The 18,477-nt window shown below is 45.9% G+C and overlaps 1 protein-coding gene across 8 annotated transcripts in view; it reads right to left on the bottom strand.

Moving 5' to 3' along the window:
* Window positions 1-17,263, bottom strand: part of mta2 (metastasis associated 1 family, member 2) — a 65,881-nt gene extending 48,618 nt beyond the window's left edge. For 2 of the 8 annotated variants that reach the window (XM_048619695.1, XM_048619691.1), the window contains exons 1-5: window positions 17,240-17,263; window positions 8,457-8,556; window positions 8,291-8,358; window positions 838-931; window positions 501-581 (exon numbers count right to left, since the gene is read on the bottom strand). In XM_048619695.1, the coding sequence (XP_048475652.1) occupies window positions 501-581; window positions 838-931; window positions 8,291-8,358; window positions 8,457-8,556; window positions 17,240-17,248 (352 nt within the window). In that variant the 5' untranslated portion in view covers window positions 17,249-17,263. Of the gene's footprint in view, window positions 1-500; window positions 582-837; window positions 935-7,714; window positions 7,912-8,290; window positions 8,359-8,456; window positions 8,557-9,473; window positions 9,681-17,239 lie in introns of those variants that run through there. The other 6 variants (XM_048619694.1, XM_048619689.1, XM_048619696.1 and 3 more) reach the window with 5 other exon arrangements.
* Window positions 17,264-18,477: the final 1,214 nt, after the last annotated feature.

Consider the following 18,477-nt stretch of genomic DNA (forward strand, 5'->3'; position numbering starts at 1 on the left):
GAATGGAGACAGGATGAAGTGATTTTTATTGTGACAAACTAACTGCAGTGTAACAGTTCCACAGCTAGATGCTTTCATAGTTAAATTCTTTATTTTATAAAATTATTTACTTTGCCCACACAAATAATCACAAACTGCTAACCATGAGACAGTCTTAAAACACAGAATAGAAATATGCAAAGTTTCCTAAATAAATAACATTTAAATTAAAAGAACATTGGTTTATCAGAAAAACAGGTATTCAATGAGGTGTAACATATGGTGCAATATTCCCACTGGCAATAATGTGCACTGGGAATGCAGAAATGGAAAGAGGCCAATCAGCTCCCCACCCCCCCAAACCTGAGCCTCTTCCACTATGCAATTAGATCCTGACTGATCTAATTTATCCACCTTAATCATCTTAAACCCTTCAATTGTCCCTTAATTTTCTACAATCAAGGGAACACAAGCCTAGACTATGGAACCTGTCCTTGTAATTTTAGCCTGGTTGACCCTACCTTCATTTTGGTGAATCTGCACTGCACCCATTCCAAGGTCAATATTTCCTTCCTCAAGTGTAGTGCCCAGAACACGGTACTCTAAATGGAACAAAACTCCTGTTTACACCACACAAGTACTAGAGCTGTGCATAATTTCTCTCATTGAACTGCAGGTTGAAACCAAACATCAGCCATGAAACCTCCTATATTTAAACAAAGCCAATCCATGGCACTAACAGCCAGCCTTGACTTTCAAACAGAACACCCTCAGACATTACTGCCGCTGGATCAGATAATATTTGAGCACCTGTCCTCACCACCCACGCACGCCCCAGATAAATCACAAGGTACTCACGTGCATGGTTATCTGCGAGCCCATTGAGGTTGCTGGAAATGTCTCTTCTCCGGTACAGACACACAACCTTAGCTTCTACGTTGCCGCTGCCGGTCTGCTTAAAACAAAATTAAATCCAGTTTGCATGCTGCATGAAGTGGTGGGGTGAAACTGCGTGTGTAACTTGCCCACTCAATAAACACTGCTCATCAGACAACACCCGTGTCAAAATTCAAAAGGTTTCACACACGAGTCGCACTCCAGACACTTTAGCATGTAATCCAGACTGAATTTCCAGCATGATACAGACAAAGTGATCAACTTTTGGAAAGGCCATTTCTTCCTTAGACATCAAACAGAGAGCCTGTCTGCCATCAAGGGGTGTGAAGGAATCCACACCCTCCATTGGAAGAGAAGGAGGCAGTTATCACTGGTACTCTTCACCAACATCATTACAAATAAGTGATCTGAACCACTATATTGAGTTCCTTGCACTGAATGGACAATTCACTTCAAAAAACACTTTGTTGGCTGTGAAGCCCTTTGAAATGTCCTCAGGTCACAAAAACTGACGAGAAATACACATTTTTACTCTTTTCTTCACAGAGTCATACAGCACAGAAACAGACCCTTTGGTCCAACAAGTCCATGCTGAACATAATCCCAAACTAAACTAGTCCCACCTGCCTGCTCCTGGCCCATAACCATCCAAACCTTTCCTGTTCACGTGCTTATCCAAATCTCTCAAAAGCTGTAATTGTAACCACATCCACCACTTCCTCAGGAAGTTCGTTCCACATTCAAACCATCCTCTGTGTAAAAAAATTTGCCCCCATTGTCTTTTATAAATCTCTCTCCTCTCACCGTAAAAACGCGCCCCTTTGTCTTTAAATCCCCTATCCTAGGGAAAAGACATTTGCCATTAACTCGATCTATACCCCTCATTATTTTATAAACTTCTATAAGGTCACCTCTCAACATCAATGCCAGAACGCCGATCACTCTGTGTTATCATTACAGTTCACAGGAACCGCAATGTTCACTGGCTCCTGTAACCCCCCCTCCAACTCTCTTCTCTCATTATTAGCTTCCTCTGCACTATGGCTGCGCAGGCAGAAGAACAGAATTAAGCCACACTCAGATCAACCATGATCTCAGCGGATGATAGAGTAGGTTTAACGGGCCAAATGGCATACTTCTGCTCCTACATCACTGCTGCAGCACCCTACCCAAGCAGTCATTTTTCATGAGCATCATGTTGCTCGTTTCTCAATCCCGACACATGCACTGGCCAAGCACACCGAATAGTGACCTGGGCTGAAGCTTCCACCACCATGCCCTTCCTTCCTTTCGTCAAGTTGCTGACCAACAGCCACTCTCCTCCTGCCAGAGAATTATTTTACAAGAGTCATGAAAATGCTTTATGTTGAAGGTTGATTAGACTACTAAAGTTTTGAAGGAAGGTTGAAATTAATTTATTTTAAGTTTTGTGGAAAAACCTGGAATGGTTTCTTTAGAAGAGGCTATTGAAAGTTCACAGTGGACTTCGCACATTTCATTTAAAAAGGCTTCCTGAAAATCACATGACTAGTCATAAGTGCTTGCTGTGCTGTAAATTCCTGCTGGGGCTTTTTTGAACAATAATTGGCTTGGAGAGGTACTTGTTTCAGCTGGTTCAGTTGAAGGAAACCTAAGAATAAGCTGAGTTGGAGGAATGCTTATCAAGAACAAGGTGCCTATCTGACCCCTCTCATTTTTGGAAAGAAAAATTGTCTTGTTGAGTTCAAGATGAAACTTGTACATTCTTTCGAAAGAGTGCTTGAAAGAACAACTTAAGACTATATTTCCTGAGCAAGCTGCATCTGCAAGATTTCAGAAAGATGATGCATGATGAGCGATTTGACCACGTCAACTGGAATACCAGGCTTTAGAGCATCCTACATTTAACCGTTTTGCCTATGAGGATAATCAACCGGTCAAAGTATTTTTTTTTCAGAAAGCCAATCTCTACAGAGAAACCCAGTTGACTTCTTCCCTGTGGTTTTTTTTTTAAACAGAGAGCATGTATGTGTTTTTGGGATATTTAAATTGATAAACATTTATACTTAAACAGCAAAAAAGTTTATGATTTTAAGGGAGGAGCAGCAGAAGAGACCCAAGACATCAAATAGCCATGAGCTGTTGTCTGCTGGAAGACAGACAGATTTTTGGAAAAAGATTTGCAAGGGTCAAAAGGATAAGATCATTCCCCAAAGGTGGAATGTAGAGGGTTGGAGAAATTGGGATGTATCTAAGGAGTCATTTGGGGAGTTGAATTGATCTTGAATTGGTGCAGGTGGTTATGCACTGAGTTTTCACTTGGGGACACTGGGTTGAGTCCAGACCAGCGGAGATGCAATTTTCTAGTCTCAATTCGGAGTCAGTATGGATTGTAAAACCACTCCTTAGTTTCCTTAATTGGCATCTTATCCACAAACATTCACTCCTTCCAGAACTGACATTCGGTAGCACAGTGTTACCCATCTACAAGATACACTGCATAAATTCATCAAGGGTCTTTAGACACTACCTTCTAAACCCATGACATCCTGAAAGGCAAGGGCAGCAGATATATGGGAATACCAGTACATACAAGATCTCCTCCAAGCCATCCTGACTTGGAAATATATCACTGTTCCTTCAGTGTCACTGGGTTAAAATCTTGGAACTCCCTCCCTAATAGTTTTGCGGGTGTCTGTTCAGCAAGTGGACTGCAGCAATTCAAGAAGGCAGCTCACCACCACTTTCCCGAGGCAACTAGGATTGGCAAAAATTGCTGACCCAGCCAGTAATGTCCACACCCCACGTAATTAAACAAAAGGCAAACCTGACCCAGAAAAGGCAACAACTAGAGACAACAAGGTGCAGGGTTGGATGAACACAGCAGGCCAAGCAGCATCATAGGAGCAGAAAGGCTGACGTTTCGGGCCTAGACCCTTCATCAGAAAAGGGGGAGGAGAGAGAAGTGGGCAGTGCGGGGTTGGGGAACGATGAGGTTGGAGGCCGTGGGTGGGAGGTCACCTGAGGTGATGAGGTTGTGGATGGTTTGGTGCTCAGGGGTGGGGTCATGATCAAGGGGGCGGCAGGAGGAGGTGTCAGAGAGTTGGCGTCTGGCCTCAGCGATGTAGAGGTCAGTGCGCCATACTACAACGGCACCTCCCTTGTCTGCGGGTTTTATGGTGAGGTTGGGATTGGAGCGGAGGGAGCGGAGGGCTGCACGTTCTGCGGGGGAGAGGTTGGAGTGGGTGAGAGGGGTGGAGAGGTTGAGGCGATTGATGTCTCGACGGCAGTTGGAGATGAAGAGGTCGAGGGAGGGTAGGAGGCCTTGGGGTGGTGTCCAGGAGGAGGGGGTGTGTTGGAAGCGGGAGAAGGGGTCAGTAGAGGGAGGGTTAGGTTCACGGTTGAAGAAGTAAGCGTGGTGGCGGAGGCGGCAGAAAAACTGCTCTATGTCCAAGCGTGAGCGGTATTCGTTGATCTGTGGGTGGAGGGGGACAAAGGTGAGTCCTTTGCTGAGGACTGACCGTTCGGCCTCAGTTAGGGGGAGGTCTGGGGGGATGGTGAAGACTCGGCAGGGCTGGGTGCTATTGTCCCCTCTGGAGCTGCTGGCTGTGGAGGTTGTGGGCGGAACCACGTCGGCGTCGGCTGTGGGCGGAGTGAAGTCGGCATCGGCTGTGGGCGGAGTTGCGTCCGCGTCGGGCGGAGTTGCGTCCGCGTCGGTGATGGGCAGAGCGGCGTCGGCAGTGGGGGGAGCGGGGTAGGTGGCGGCAGTAGCGGTGACGGTAGTCGCGACTTCAGTGTTGGTGGTGTTGGTCTTGGAAATGGAGGCGGTGGCAACGGCAGCGATGGTGTTCGCTGTCCCGGAAGTGGGGGACCTGGCGGTGGCGGATGTGACGTCATTTGTGGGTTCTCCAATAGTGGCCTCATGGCCAATGGCGGCGGGCCCATTGTGGGGAAGGTCCTGGGTACGGCTGGGGATCTGGGGGGTGGAGGAAGCCCGTTTTAGGTGGTAGGCTCCAGTAAGTTTACTGTACTTACTGTTTTTAGTGTCCAATAAAGCTGAGTAGAATTGTGAGTTCAGGTTGTGGATCCTACGAAGAATAAAAAAACAGGAGAGGTCTTTTGCAGGTCTGGGAGAGGGAGGCTCTGAGCTGGGGTAGGCTTGATTGTAGCGCCCACAAACTCCACAGCCAGCAGCTCCAGAGGGGACAATAGCACCCAGCCCTGCCGAGTCTTCACCATCCCCCCAGACCTCCCCCTAACTGAGGACGAACGGTCAGTCCTCAGCAAAGGGCTCACCTTTGTCCCCCTCCACCCACAGATCAACGAATACCACTCACGCTTGGACATAGAGCAGTTTTTCCGCCGCCTCCGCCTCCACGCTTACTTCTTCAACCGTGAACCTAACCTTCCCTCTACTGACCCCTTCTCCCGCTTCCAACACACCCCCTCCTCCTGGACACCACCCCAAGGCCTCCTACCCTCCCTTGACCTCTTCATCTCCAACTGCCGTCGAGACATCAATCGCCTCAACCTCTCCACCCCTCTCACCCACTCCAACCTCTCCCCCCAGAACGTGCAGCCCTCCGCTCCCATCCCAACCTCACCTTAAAATCCGCGGACAAGGGAGGCGCAATTGTAGTATGGCGCACTGACCTCTACATCGCCGAGGCCAGATGCCAACTCTCCAACACCTCCTCCTACCGCCCCCTTGATCATGACCCCACCCCTGAGCACCAAACCATCATCTCCCAAACCATCCACAACCTCATCACCTCAGGTGACCTCCCACCCGCGGCCTCCAACCTCATCGTTCCCCAACCCCGCACTGCCCGCTTCTATCTCCTTCCCCTTTTCTGAAGGGTCTAGGCCCGAAACGTCAGCCTTTCTGCTCCTATGATGCTGCTTGGCCTGCTGTGTTCATCCAGCCCTGCACCTTATTGTCTCGGATTCTCCAGCATCTGCAGCTCCTACTATCTCCAAAGGCAACAACTAGTTGTTTGCAAGATGGGAAAATGTCTTCTGGGGTTTGGGTTCAAGTGCAAGAGTCTTATTCCTGCAGAATGGAAAGAGTTTGACAACAGGTTGCACCACAGAATGGGAGTAGTGAGAATAAGGCAACTACCCAGGAGATAAATTCCCGGTTGACAAACTTCCCACTCCTCCTACTCCAGCGCAGGAATAACAAAATCAGGCAGCAAGTCACTTGGGAATACTGTCATCTGGCATTACAGCAGCAGGGAGATTGACAGTGACTAGAGAGACTTCGTGCAGTAATATGGAGAGGCAGCAGCAGCACAGTTAATAAGTCAGTTGTTAAGTGCATTGACACTAGCATAGACTAGTCAGGCTGAACAATCCATCTCTGGGCAATAGATTCTACTAAATTCAAGCACAAATTTTACTTCTGGTTAAAAATGAAGCAATCCTTTGGTTTATTTCTTTTAAATTTCCTGCAATTTGTAAAGACATTTTTCCCATAGGGGTGACAATGGCATAGGGGTAATGGAACTGGGCTAGTGATCCAGAGGTCCAGGCAAATGCTCTGGAGATAGGGGTTCAAAACCGTCCAGTTTACCTAGTGAAACTTAAGTTCAATAAATAAATCTGGAATGTAAAGAAGCTAATCTCAAAGATGGTGACCACCCGTTGTTGTAAAATTCCTTTTAGGTTACTAATGCTCTTTCAGGGAAGAAAATCTGCCATCCTTACCCAATCTGGCCTGCATTTGACTCCAGACCTTCAACTGCCTCTAAAATGGCTAACTGAACCAATCAATTCAAGGGCAATTAGGATGGGCAACTAATGCTGGCTTGGACATCCTATGAAAGATGTAGATACCTTATCCAAATGCCTTTTTGTGTAAAGTCAACAGACTGCTCAAACATAAGAAACATCACAACTAGGCAAGTTCCCATCCTCATATTCCTCGTTCACTTTCCAGAGATCACTGTACAGTCACTTCTATACCCAAGCTTAGGAGCATTAAAGCCAAGTGTAGTATCCAACGGGGTTCCTGGTCTTGTTCCTTCAACTTAGAGAAGCGCAGCCCATAATGCTGGTCAATCTGTCAGAGTACAAGAGTCAAAAACGAGACCTTGTCTGCCCTCCCTCGTGTCTCCGGGCGAATATCTAACCCTCAATCATCATCACGAAAAACCAGATTACCAAGTCATTAACACAATATAGTTTGACAATTTAGCTCAAAGGCAGGAATTCATCTCCACAAGAATCATGCAATGGTCAGACCTACCAAAACTGTCATGGATAGGCACATACCTGCCAGATAAATTGATGACAACAAGCTCAGGTGTGTTTTTTTCCCTCTTGTTGGTTCCATCACTGCCAGCCACAGACCCAGCCTAGCAGCTATGTCCTTTAGGATTCAGCTGTCTCAGTCAATAATGCTGCTACTGAGCCACTCTTGGTGATGGATATTTAAGTACCCCACCCAGACTACTTTCTGCATCCTTGTCACCCTCAGTGCTCCCTCCACATGGTGTTCAACATGCAGGAGTGATTCATCATGACTCATCAGCTGCAAGGGAGGACGCTGGAGGTTTCCTACCCATGTCTGACCTAATGCAATGATGCTTCATGAGACCTGGAATCAATGCTGAAAACTCCCAGAGCAATTTCTTCCTGACTGTACACCATTGTGCTGCCACCTCTGCTAGATCTGTTCTGCTGGTGGGACAGGACATTTCGAGGTATGGTGGTGATCCCAGTGTCTGGGATATGGTCTCCAAGGCATAATTCTATGAGATTAACTATGTTGGGCTGTCGCTTGACTGGTCTGTGAAACAGCTGTCCTAATAACTCTCTAGATGTTAATAAGGAGGACTTTGCAGGATCGACAGACCTGGGTTTATTGAGGTTGATCGAGGTTGATCATGAGTGGTCCATTTGGTTTTGTTTCCTTAGATCTTGTAGCAGTTTGATACAATCGAGTGGCTGGCTTGGCCACTTCAGAGGGCAGTTATGAGTCAACCATATTGCTGTGGATCCGAAGTCAATTGTCACATGGCCACACTGGGTAAGGACGGCAGATGTCATTCCCTAAAGAATATTAAAGAACTAGATTTTATTTTGTCATTAGATTGACTTTTAATTCCATATTTGTATTGAATTCAAAGGTCACCCATCCTTTGGGAACACATGTCCCCTGAGGATTTGACTGGGGTTGTGGATTACTAATCCAGTGACATTTAACACTACACCATCACCTCTCCGCAGTACAGTTGATGTCATGTATCTGTCTCTTTCTCAAGGGAAAGGGAGCAGGTTGCCTGTCAGCCCTCTGGTCTGTGAAGTGATAGAGGCAGGAGACGGAAATATGCATCACCCCATAAAACCACAAGTCAATATTTCTTACTGCGCTGATACACATCTCCATCAGGGTTCACACTGTACTCATTAAAGAATATAAAGCCTGTACCTTGTTCAGTTCCTCTATCCTTCGGATAAGGTATGGATTACTGGAGGAGTTTTCAAAGTAAACATAATCTGGAAGAGAGATACAAGGACAGGATTAGGAAACACATGGCAAAACTGACTTTCTGTGTGTCTGCTCACAGAATGAATAGCACTCTCAAAACTCTTACCAGCACCTCTGCCACAGCAAAGCAAGGAGAATAGGATGCTGTTCTCGGACCCTGTAGTGAACGCCAACTTGATGACGGTACCCTTGATCTCTTTGGAATGCTAAGGGCAGTGATTATGCACTTAGAGCTGAGCTGTCTAAGGTCAGCTAACACCCCACAGATTAGGGATCAAACCTGTGACCTTGCTGGAGTACACAACTCGGTAATATCTCCCTGTAAAACACTGACCCACCAAGCCAAGTTCTTTTTCAGCTTGGAGATAGCAAGAACTGCAGATTCTGGAATCAGAGATAACATAGTGTGGAGCTGGAGGAACACAGCAGGCCAGGCAGCATTACAGGAGCAGGAAAGTTAACGTTTCAGATCAGGACCCTTCTTCAGAAATGGGAGGGAAGGGAGCTGGGAAATAAATTGAGAGAGGAGGGGTGGGACTGGGGAAAGATAGATGGAGTGGTATGTGAGGACCAGGGGGAATTCTGTCTTTATTTTTGTTGGAGGGGAAGGGGTTTGAGGGCAGAAGTGTGGGAGATGCAGTTGAGGACATTTTTGATCGCCGGAGGGGGGGGATGTTGCATTCCTTGAAAGAGGACGACACCTGGGATGTCCGGGAGTGGAACGCCCCATCTTGACAGCAGATGTGGCAGAGCCAGAGGAACTTGGAGTAAGGGATCACATTCTTGCAGGAGGGTGGATGAGAGTCGTTGTCGTCCAGGTAGCTATGGGAGTCGGTGGGCTTGAAACAGATGTCGGTGTTGAGGCAGTACCAGAGATAGAGACGGAAGCAGAGAGGTCCAGGAAGGGGAGGGAGATATCAGAGATGGTCCAGGTGAATTTTTCAGCTTTCTGCTTGTTAGGACAACGTGCTAAACCAAGAGCCTATCCATCCTCTCAGCTTGGATGGAAAATCTCATGGTCATTACAAAGCTTTTTGGGGCATTCTGAGATCACGAACAGACCAGCTCATCAGCACTAGTGATGTTGGTTGAGGTATAAATATTGAGGACAAGGAGAACTTACCCGCTTGTCATCTAATGGTGGCTGAGAGGTCTCTTTTAGTTCCAACTGAGGGGGCAGACAAGGCTTGGGTTTAACATCTCATCTGAAAGACAGCACCTTCGAGACTGCAGTATTCCCTCAGACAGCAGACATAAGCTGGGAAAGGGGCGGGGGGGATAGGATTGTGGTTTGGAATGGTCCCTTAGCAGACAAGAAGCATCTCCTGTTGGTAGTAATAAATGTAGACTGCAGCCCCTCCTTCCTTTATGTCACTGTGAGGTAGCAGTGCCAACCACTGAGCCAGTGAGAAGGACTGAGCTCAGTCAGTGAAGGAGACACAGAAGGCCCACAGTCAAACCAAGGACATCCAACTGATTTTGTGATCACGTCTCTAATATGGGGTTTGAAACCGTGACTCAGACACAAGAGAGAGCTTTACCCACTTACCTACTCTGTATGGAACATTACTAGAGAAGGGTGGTTAGCCAACAGATGGTTACAAAACTTGTTATATTAGTGGCTTCAAGAAAGAGGGAATTTACACTATGGTTTGTAAAACATTCATCAAGCCCAGTCAATCTTTCTGTTGGTCTAAGTATATGACACAGACTACATTTATATTGTTTTAAAATCTACTTTTGTACTAATTTACCAATATCTTAAAACTGTTGTTGTCAACTAACAGTGGTATTCCAGATTAGGATTTATTTAGACATGAAGACACAAAGCAGCTATTTTCCTATCTCTGGATTCACAGATTGAGAAGATATATCAATGTACGAAGGACTGTAGCGCCGGGCTGTTTACATCCTGGTTGTTCTCCGTTAGCCACAGTTTGTACACCTAGCCTCATTCCATCCACACATGCCTTCTCTATCTCTCCCTCATGCTGCTTTCTTCCTGTCCATCTCGCTGTCATTTATATAACAGCATTTTATTCGATATTATATGATAATCTGAATTACAATTGAACAATCTTTTCAAAAGGATACATAAAGAGGGAGAACTCTAGTTATTTCCTGCTGTATTTTTGACCTTGTAGAGATATTGATACAGTGCAAGGACCAGCCAAGTCGCTGTCAGTCTATAGAAACATTCAACTATAATTAGCCCCTAATTGACATCACTTTCCCACACAATATCTGAGCTTCAGCCTCTACTTACAAGCATATGAACAAGAAGCAGAATAGACCAATGGGTCCATTAAACCTGCTCTGTCATTTGATAAGATTATGGCTGATCTGACTGTGGTCACACTACTGTTCTTTTACCTCCGATAAACCTTAACTCTCGTTAATCGAGAAACTGTTTAACTCTGACTTGATTATATTCAGTGATCCTCCATTGCTCGTTGCAGAAGAGAATTTCACAGAGTAATAACCAGAGAAGAAAATTTCATCTGTCTTAAATGGGAGATGCCTTATTTTTAAGCTTGTCCCCTTGTTTTAGTCTCTCTCAAACAAAGGGACACATCCTATCAGCATCCGCCATGTCAAGCTCCCTCAGAATCTTACATTATTAACTCCAAAATAAACCCCCATTTCTTCTGAAATATAGATATAGGCCCAGCCTGTCCATGTATTCTTCTTAAGATAACTTCCCACTCCCATCCTAGGAATCAGTCAAGTGAACCATCTCTGAACTGCTTCCAGTGCAATTACATCCTTAAATAAGGAGGCCAAATTTGTACACAGTGCTTCAAGTGTGGTCTCACCAATGCAGTGTACACCCTACTTTCATATTTTATTCCCCTCGCAATAAATACCACTATTCTATTTACCTTCTGAATCACTTGCTGCACTTGCATACTAACTTTTCGTGACTTGTGTCACACAATATGCATATCCCTCTCTATCTCTCAATTCTGCAATCTCTCCATTTAAGTAATACATTGATATTTTGTTCTCTCTACAAAAGTGAAGGTCACATTTCCTCACTTTATACTTAACCTGTTAATTTTTTGCCCACTCACTTAACCCACTTGATCCCTTTGTAAACTCATGCCTGACACATCCTATTCTCTCACCTATCTGTGCATCTTATTGGTTGAACTGAGGCTATCATTGACCCTAAAGTGACAGACCAGGTTAGCAATCAATCTCTCTCGTAGCACCTCACATCACAATCTAAATCTAAATCATTCCCCATGAGGAGCATTATGGTAGATCAGCTTAAACAAATATTAAACTGTATGTTGCAAATGTTGAACAGTACCAGAGATAAATTACTGCGAGAGACTGAAGAAGCCAAATGATTCTTTAAGAGCACACAAAGTTATGGATGCTCAAGCAGTAACCTGGTGTTGACGCAATAAATGAGAAACTATTCCCAGTGGCAGGAGGGTCAGTAACCAAAGGGACACAGATTGAAGGTGACAGTCATTGGCCATTGCTCTAAACATTCCAGCACTTCAGTCCTTTATATGTTCCTCAATCTGTCAATCCAGAAATAAGAAAATAGCTGCCGTATGTCTTCATGTCTAACTAAACCCCAAACTGGAACACCACTGTTTATGGCAACAATGGTTTAAGATGTTGATAAATTAGTATAAAAGTAGTTTTTACAAATACATAAATGTGGTTTGTGCCGTGTACTTATACCAACAGAAAGATTGACTGATCTTGATGAATGATACAGTACACTGAGCAAAAGGGTGTTAGGAAATTGGAGAAATACTTGAAAAGGCTGTGGGGAATGAATGAATGTGTGGGACTAATTGGATGAAAAGTGCTTGCACAGGCACAATGGGCTGAACTGTCTCTCTCTGGCTGTGCAAATCTATGATTCTCAGTCTAAATGTGCAAAGTAGGGAGACATTGCACTGGACCAGGAGTCAGTTCAGTTGTCAATTCTATTACACACACACACACACAGCAAAATTCTTAATTAAGGCATTTCCACATCGAGTCTTCTTTCAGATATACAGTACATTGCCTTTGTATTATGAGAGTTCACGCCATGATTTTCCACTCCTTGCAGCCAGGATCTAGCCATTTTCCCGGAGCAATGAGTAAGGAGGATAAACAAGCTGGAAAGGTGAGTCATCTGGGAAACACTAACTATGATAACAATCCAAAGAGAGAAGCAACAGTTTGGGTGAACTATTGCTTGAGATTTTGTTGCAAGGACTAAATATTGGCCAGGACAACAGGATGAAACATACTGCAACCAAAGGATCTATTTAGGTTAACTAAGCCTTGGTTTACCATCTCATGTCAAAAGACTGCGTCTCTGGCAATACAGGGCTCCTTCAATACTAATCTTATAACAGTACCAAGCCTCTGGCAGCATGTCATTCTCTAAATATTGGCACCACCGACGGCATGGTGCCCCTCCAGCGCTGGACCTCCCGGGCCGGCACGGCGCCTGCCCCACCAGTGCTGGCCCTCCCAGGACGGCGCGGTGCCCCTAACCCACACCCCCCCACCCCAGCACAGGCCCTCCCGGGACGGCCCGGCGCCCCCTCGGTGCGGAGCCCAATCCCCCGGGACGGGCCTGGAGCCCCTGCAATAGCGCGGTGCCTCCTCAGCGCTGACTCTCCCGATGGCGCAGCACACCCCCTCCCTGAACGGCGCAGTGTCCCCTCAGCCCTGAGCCCACCCCCTGGACAGCATGGTACGCCGTCAGTGCTGAGCGCCCCCCCCATCCCTAGATGGCACGGCATTCCCTCAGTGCTGACCCTCTGACTGTGCAGCATTTCCTCAGCAGTGACCTTCCGACTGTGCAGAAGTGATATTTTGACAGAGCAACACTCCCTCAGGTCTGACCCTCTTGCAGCAAGGCCTTCCCCCAGCCTGGACCTGGAAGCACGCAGATGGTTCAAATCTCTCAACCACAGAGGCATGGCTGACTAAAACCCACAAGTAATTGTTAATGTCAAGGTGCAAGGTTCGAGTTTGGCTGATCATCCAAATCCAGTGGCCCTATAGTAGTGTAGATTTGCAGGTGAATGCAAGCTCATCCCCAATGCCCTCATGATGTGATCAGCCTGCTGACTCTCAATGAACTGGTCTGCATACGAACAGGAGGCTCAGGGCCAATGGGATAGTCTAACAAGTACTGAAATCTTAGGTGAGGAGAGAAAATAGGAGCAATAAAAAAATGAAGAAAAAATTTCACAACGACTTATTTCTCGTCTCGATGGACAATAACAGCTGACAATATACAGTGCTAAAAGAAACTCTCAATAAATCTTTTTTTTAAATAAAAAGAGAAATGAAAGCCAACAGCTTGCTGGGGTCAATAAGGATGGATCAGCAGGACAGTCACTCACCACCATTCTAACCCCCAACTGGGGAAACAGGCGTTCCAACATACCCAGACACACAGCATCATACACATAAAATACACACATGCACACACACATCTAACAGGGCAACCATTTCACGTGCTGCAGCACAATTACAGGAAGCCCTCCTTTAGACTTCACCACTCCACAGGTCAAAACCAATACACCCGCCCTATCGAAACAGGAAGACAGCATTGCCTGTTATCACCACCGGCCACCACTACCACCAACAGCTCTATCACAAGCCAACCAGTCCCATACATAATCGGCCCACAGACTGCTACGTGGGCAAGGCAACAATTTGAACTGAAGTGCTTCTATATTACATACAATTTGCTGCGGGTCACAAACGTATTCCCCTGCTCCTGCCCCTACAACAATTTCCTCTCTCTCTCAAGGCAGTGACTCACAGTCCCTTGGGCAACACCCATTCTCCTCCAAGTGACCATTCTAGTATGCCAATGCACAACTGTCAATGTGTGCATCAGCACAGTCACAGCCCACCCCATTCCTGAAATTCACTCATCAGGCCAACTCATTCAAACTTAATTTGAACCTTTCTACATCACTAAGTTAGGCCCCAGCTGGGGTATAGCATCCCCATGTTTCAGGAAGGATGTCAAGGCCTTGGCCTGAGCATGGAGGGAGATTTACTGGAACTGGACTAGGGATGAGGGGCTTCAGTGAATGTGGAGAGACTGGAAACGCTGGGACTGCTCTCCTTGGAGCAGAGAAGGATAAGAAGAAAATTGAATTGATGTGTTCAAACTCATGAAGGGATTGAATCAAGGAATTAGGGAGAAACTATTTTCAAAGGCAGTAGGGTCAAAGCCAGAGGGACACAGATTAAAGATAATTGTTGAAAGAACCTGTCAGGGAATGGAGAATGTTTATTTGATACTGTGAGTTGTGGTGATCTGGAATGTGCTGTCTGAAAGGGTGGTGGAAGCAAAAGTATTTGAATGGGAATTGGATATAAAATTAGAATCACAAACGCCATTCAACTCATCTCTTTGGATTATAATTATAGTTACTCCAAACTGTGGCTTTTTCTCTGTAACACTGTAAGCGCTTCATCCTCAATGTTCTGTCCAATTCCCCTTTAAATTATTTACAGAATCAGTTGCCATTAAAGGTCAACTATTCCAAATCTCAATGACTCTGAGAGGATTCTCATTTCCCCTGTAGATTTTTTACCAATGATTTTGCACCACCGATCTGAACACCAAAAGGAATAGGTTTTCAAAATCTACTCTGTCAAAATCTTTTATCATTTTGAGAAGGAAACAAATATGCAGAACGATGGAGAAGGGGCAAGGGAAGTGGGAGTACAACAGAGGTCTTTCAAAGGGTTTTGTTTTTCTATATTCATTAACAGATGAGGGCGTCGCTGGTTAGGCAGCATTTATAGCCCACCCCTAATTGCCCAAAGGGCAGTTCAGAGTCTGTGGGTCTGGAGTCACATGTAGGCCAGACCAGGTAAGGATGGCAATTTCCGTCCCTAAAGGACGTTAGTGAACCAGGTGGGTTTTTCCAACAATCAACAATGGATTCATGGTCATCATTAGATTCCTAATTCCAGATTTTTTTTTTTTACTGAATTTAAATTCTACCATCTGCCATAGCGGGGTTTGAACCAGTGTCCCCAGGATGTTATCAGAGTCTCTGGATTAACAGTCCAGCGATAATACCACTCGGCCATTGCCTCCCCAGATATGATGGGCTGAATAGCCTGTTTCTCTCAGTGTGATTCTACAGCTGGCAAAGAAAATTCCAAACCTCACTGCTGTCCTGGTTGAGGTTGTCTAACGAACAAAGAGAGCACCAAGCTAGAGCCCTTCCAGTTTCTGACACTTCAAATACACACAAACAAATTGTGTGATGGACAAATTTGACAAGGCTATGTTCAGAAAGACCCTCTGGAAATCCTGAAGAAGAATGTATTTTAAAAAGCCAGTGCTGCGCTGGTGAATGAGATAAAGGATCATTGCTGAGAGAAGAAATTAAGGACGTACAAAAGTCCAACAACCCACCTACAGCAGTGGGCTCCAATTGTAATTATGTTAAAGGTCACTCAAACAATTAGCAAATATAACCCTCACAACCTTCCTACAACACAGGACCGCTCCCGGGCAAGCCCGCTGCAAACGCAGGCCCGCTCCCAGGCAGCCCCATGCCCTGGCGGCGCGCCTGCAAATGCAGGCCTGCTCCAAGGTGGATTCCCTATAAACTCTGACCTGCTACCAGGCAGCCTCCCTCTAAACAGTGACCCGCCACCAGGAAGCTTCACTATAAACACTGACCCACTACCAGGCAGATTCCCGACAAACACCGCTCTGCTTCCAGGGACAATCCCTAGAAACACAGGCCTACTCCTGGACAGTCTCCCTGTAAACACAGACCTGGTCCCAGTCAGATTCCCTCTAAACACGGACATGCTCCTGGGCAGATTCCCTGTAAACACAAATCTGCCCTTCAGGAGTCTCCCTGTAAACACCCACACTCTGCTGGTGAAGTTCATAACATAGCCCCAATGTGATACGTTAACAATAACAGCTTATGCTGATCAAGCACTGCAGTCAGTCAGGGTACAGGACAGTTGGGTGTGCAGCTGCACGGTTTGGAGACGAGTAAGTCATATAGGGGAGCAAAATTAAACAAATGAAAACTATTTTGCCTTCACCATGACATTCTCACGTCAGTCCAAGGCTGCATCAGACAGAAGGCAAATTTCTTCACATGTAACACTCAGTCCATTGTGCAGAACCCCTGGCAGACACTTTGTTGTGCAGGTGAGCCCCTGAATGGATGTTTAATCCCTGGTTTGGGTTGGTGCTGTAAGTGGAAGAGAAAGTTCTAGTTTATTTATTTCCCTTTGTTGACCTTGGATTTTCTCACTTCTCCCAGGAGAGTATGTAGTGAATATGTACATGCATGGGTGAAAGGACACAACTTCTACCCTAGGAGTGATATGAAGTGACACAGCACAATGGTTTAAGAAGGGGAAAAGGAGAAAGAATCACAGTATTACACATAGTTCATAGCAGTCCATAAATATAGTACGTGAAAGAGAGGGATACAGCAGCCCGAGACTCCCCATTCTCTCTCTCTCTCATTGATGTCCTCAAATTGAGAGTCAATTATTTTACTCTTCCAGGTCAACCCTTGTCAATTAGCTGACCAGGATTCCTTGGTAGGGCAAAGATGGACTCCCAGGTAAAGGAACTGAATGGTATCGCACACGAAGTACCGGAGCTCCTTTAGAGGGGGTCCATCTGCCACTGACCAACCAAAAGTCCCTAAAATTTACTCCAGTTGGTACTTGCAGAGGATGATGCCACAGAGTAGACCTCTGGCACTCGCGAATCCTCCATAAGTCGGGTCCATGAACATGAAGAGCACGTCGCCAGCATGTGCTGAAAGGAACACCCCCAGCCCACGTCAAGGCTAATAGACTGCAAAGACACATAGCTGTTCGAGACTCTACACATGCCCCCACCTTTGGCATCCTGTCACAGACAAAAGTTAGTTGCTCCTTGATTTTCCAATTCCCTCTCATGGGCAGGGAGGCCATCAAAATTTTGCATCATCTTCACTCTGTAAAACCACAAACACTCCCTCGACTAAGAAGCACCTGCGTCCCCACCACAACCACTGCAAGTTTTCTTGACAAGTTGTCCATACCAGGTGAACTTTTAAATTCCCCAACTATGATTACCCCAAAACATTCTCCCTGGTCCTTCAGCAGTCTCTTGTACTTGGTCAGGATTCAAATTGGTTGAGAGAGATTAGGGACATTAATATTAGGGCCACCACTGATCTGAACAGAGAATTTGCATCTTGTTTTTCCGACTGGAATCTTAGACAGGAACCTTTCAAAAGCCAACCTTAGTTCACAAAACTTACAAATTACACCTCCACATGCTCCCCACCCCCCAAACACACTGGTCATGGAGTTGTATGGCTCTGGCTTGATATACCCTTGATTCTTTTTAGCTCTTATTCCACACAACATCAGAGCCTTTTTGATGCACTGATGTTTAAACCTTGAAATGTTCTTTCCTTCCATTTTATCCTTGACTGTAAGATATTATTCCCACCCCAAAATGACTGCTGTTGCCTCTACCCCGACTCATCCAGACTTTCATTCCAGCAGTTTCACCTCTTTCCTGAGCTTGCCCCCATGGTGTAAGAACTTCACATACACATCTATCTGACAGTTTTAGCCTGTAATCTCTGGCTTTAATTCACATTCCCTGATTGCTGCTTCTCACTGAGAACCCAACTCCCCTTGTGCCAGAGATAGTAGGTGCCAGGTCTATCCCAATGAGGTATACAACTAAACACGCCCATCACCCCCCCACCCACCTGAACTTCTGCCAAAATCTACACAAATCTGACAACATACCCCCACCTCCAAACCCCTTTTTGACTATTACCTCATTTTATTTGGCAGGTATTCCTATGTTTGAAATCCTTCTTTAGCTTATCATACAAATTTTGTCATTACGCCCTCCTTATTTCAATTTCAAATATTTGTTCAGCACCTTTACACTCTGACCCTCCTTGTAATGTTTCCCGACCACAGAGCCCTCCACTGATCCCTAAACACTGACTTCCCCCAGCTCTAATCCCAAGCCCACAACTTAATCGTCATCGTCACCTCCACCTCCAAACTCGAGTGTGCCCCTCACTCGGACTGCCTCTCGCCCTGGTCTCTGGCCCCAGTTTGTCCCT

Source organism: Rhincodon typus, chromosome 43 (genome assembly GCF_021869965.1).
Source record: "Rhincodon typus isolate 14 chromosome 43, sRhiTyp1.1, whole genome shotgun sequence".
NCBI classification, from domain to species: domain Eukaryota; kingdom Metazoa; phylum Chordata; class Chondrichthyes; order Orectolobiformes; family Rhincodontidae; genus Rhincodon; species Rhincodon typus.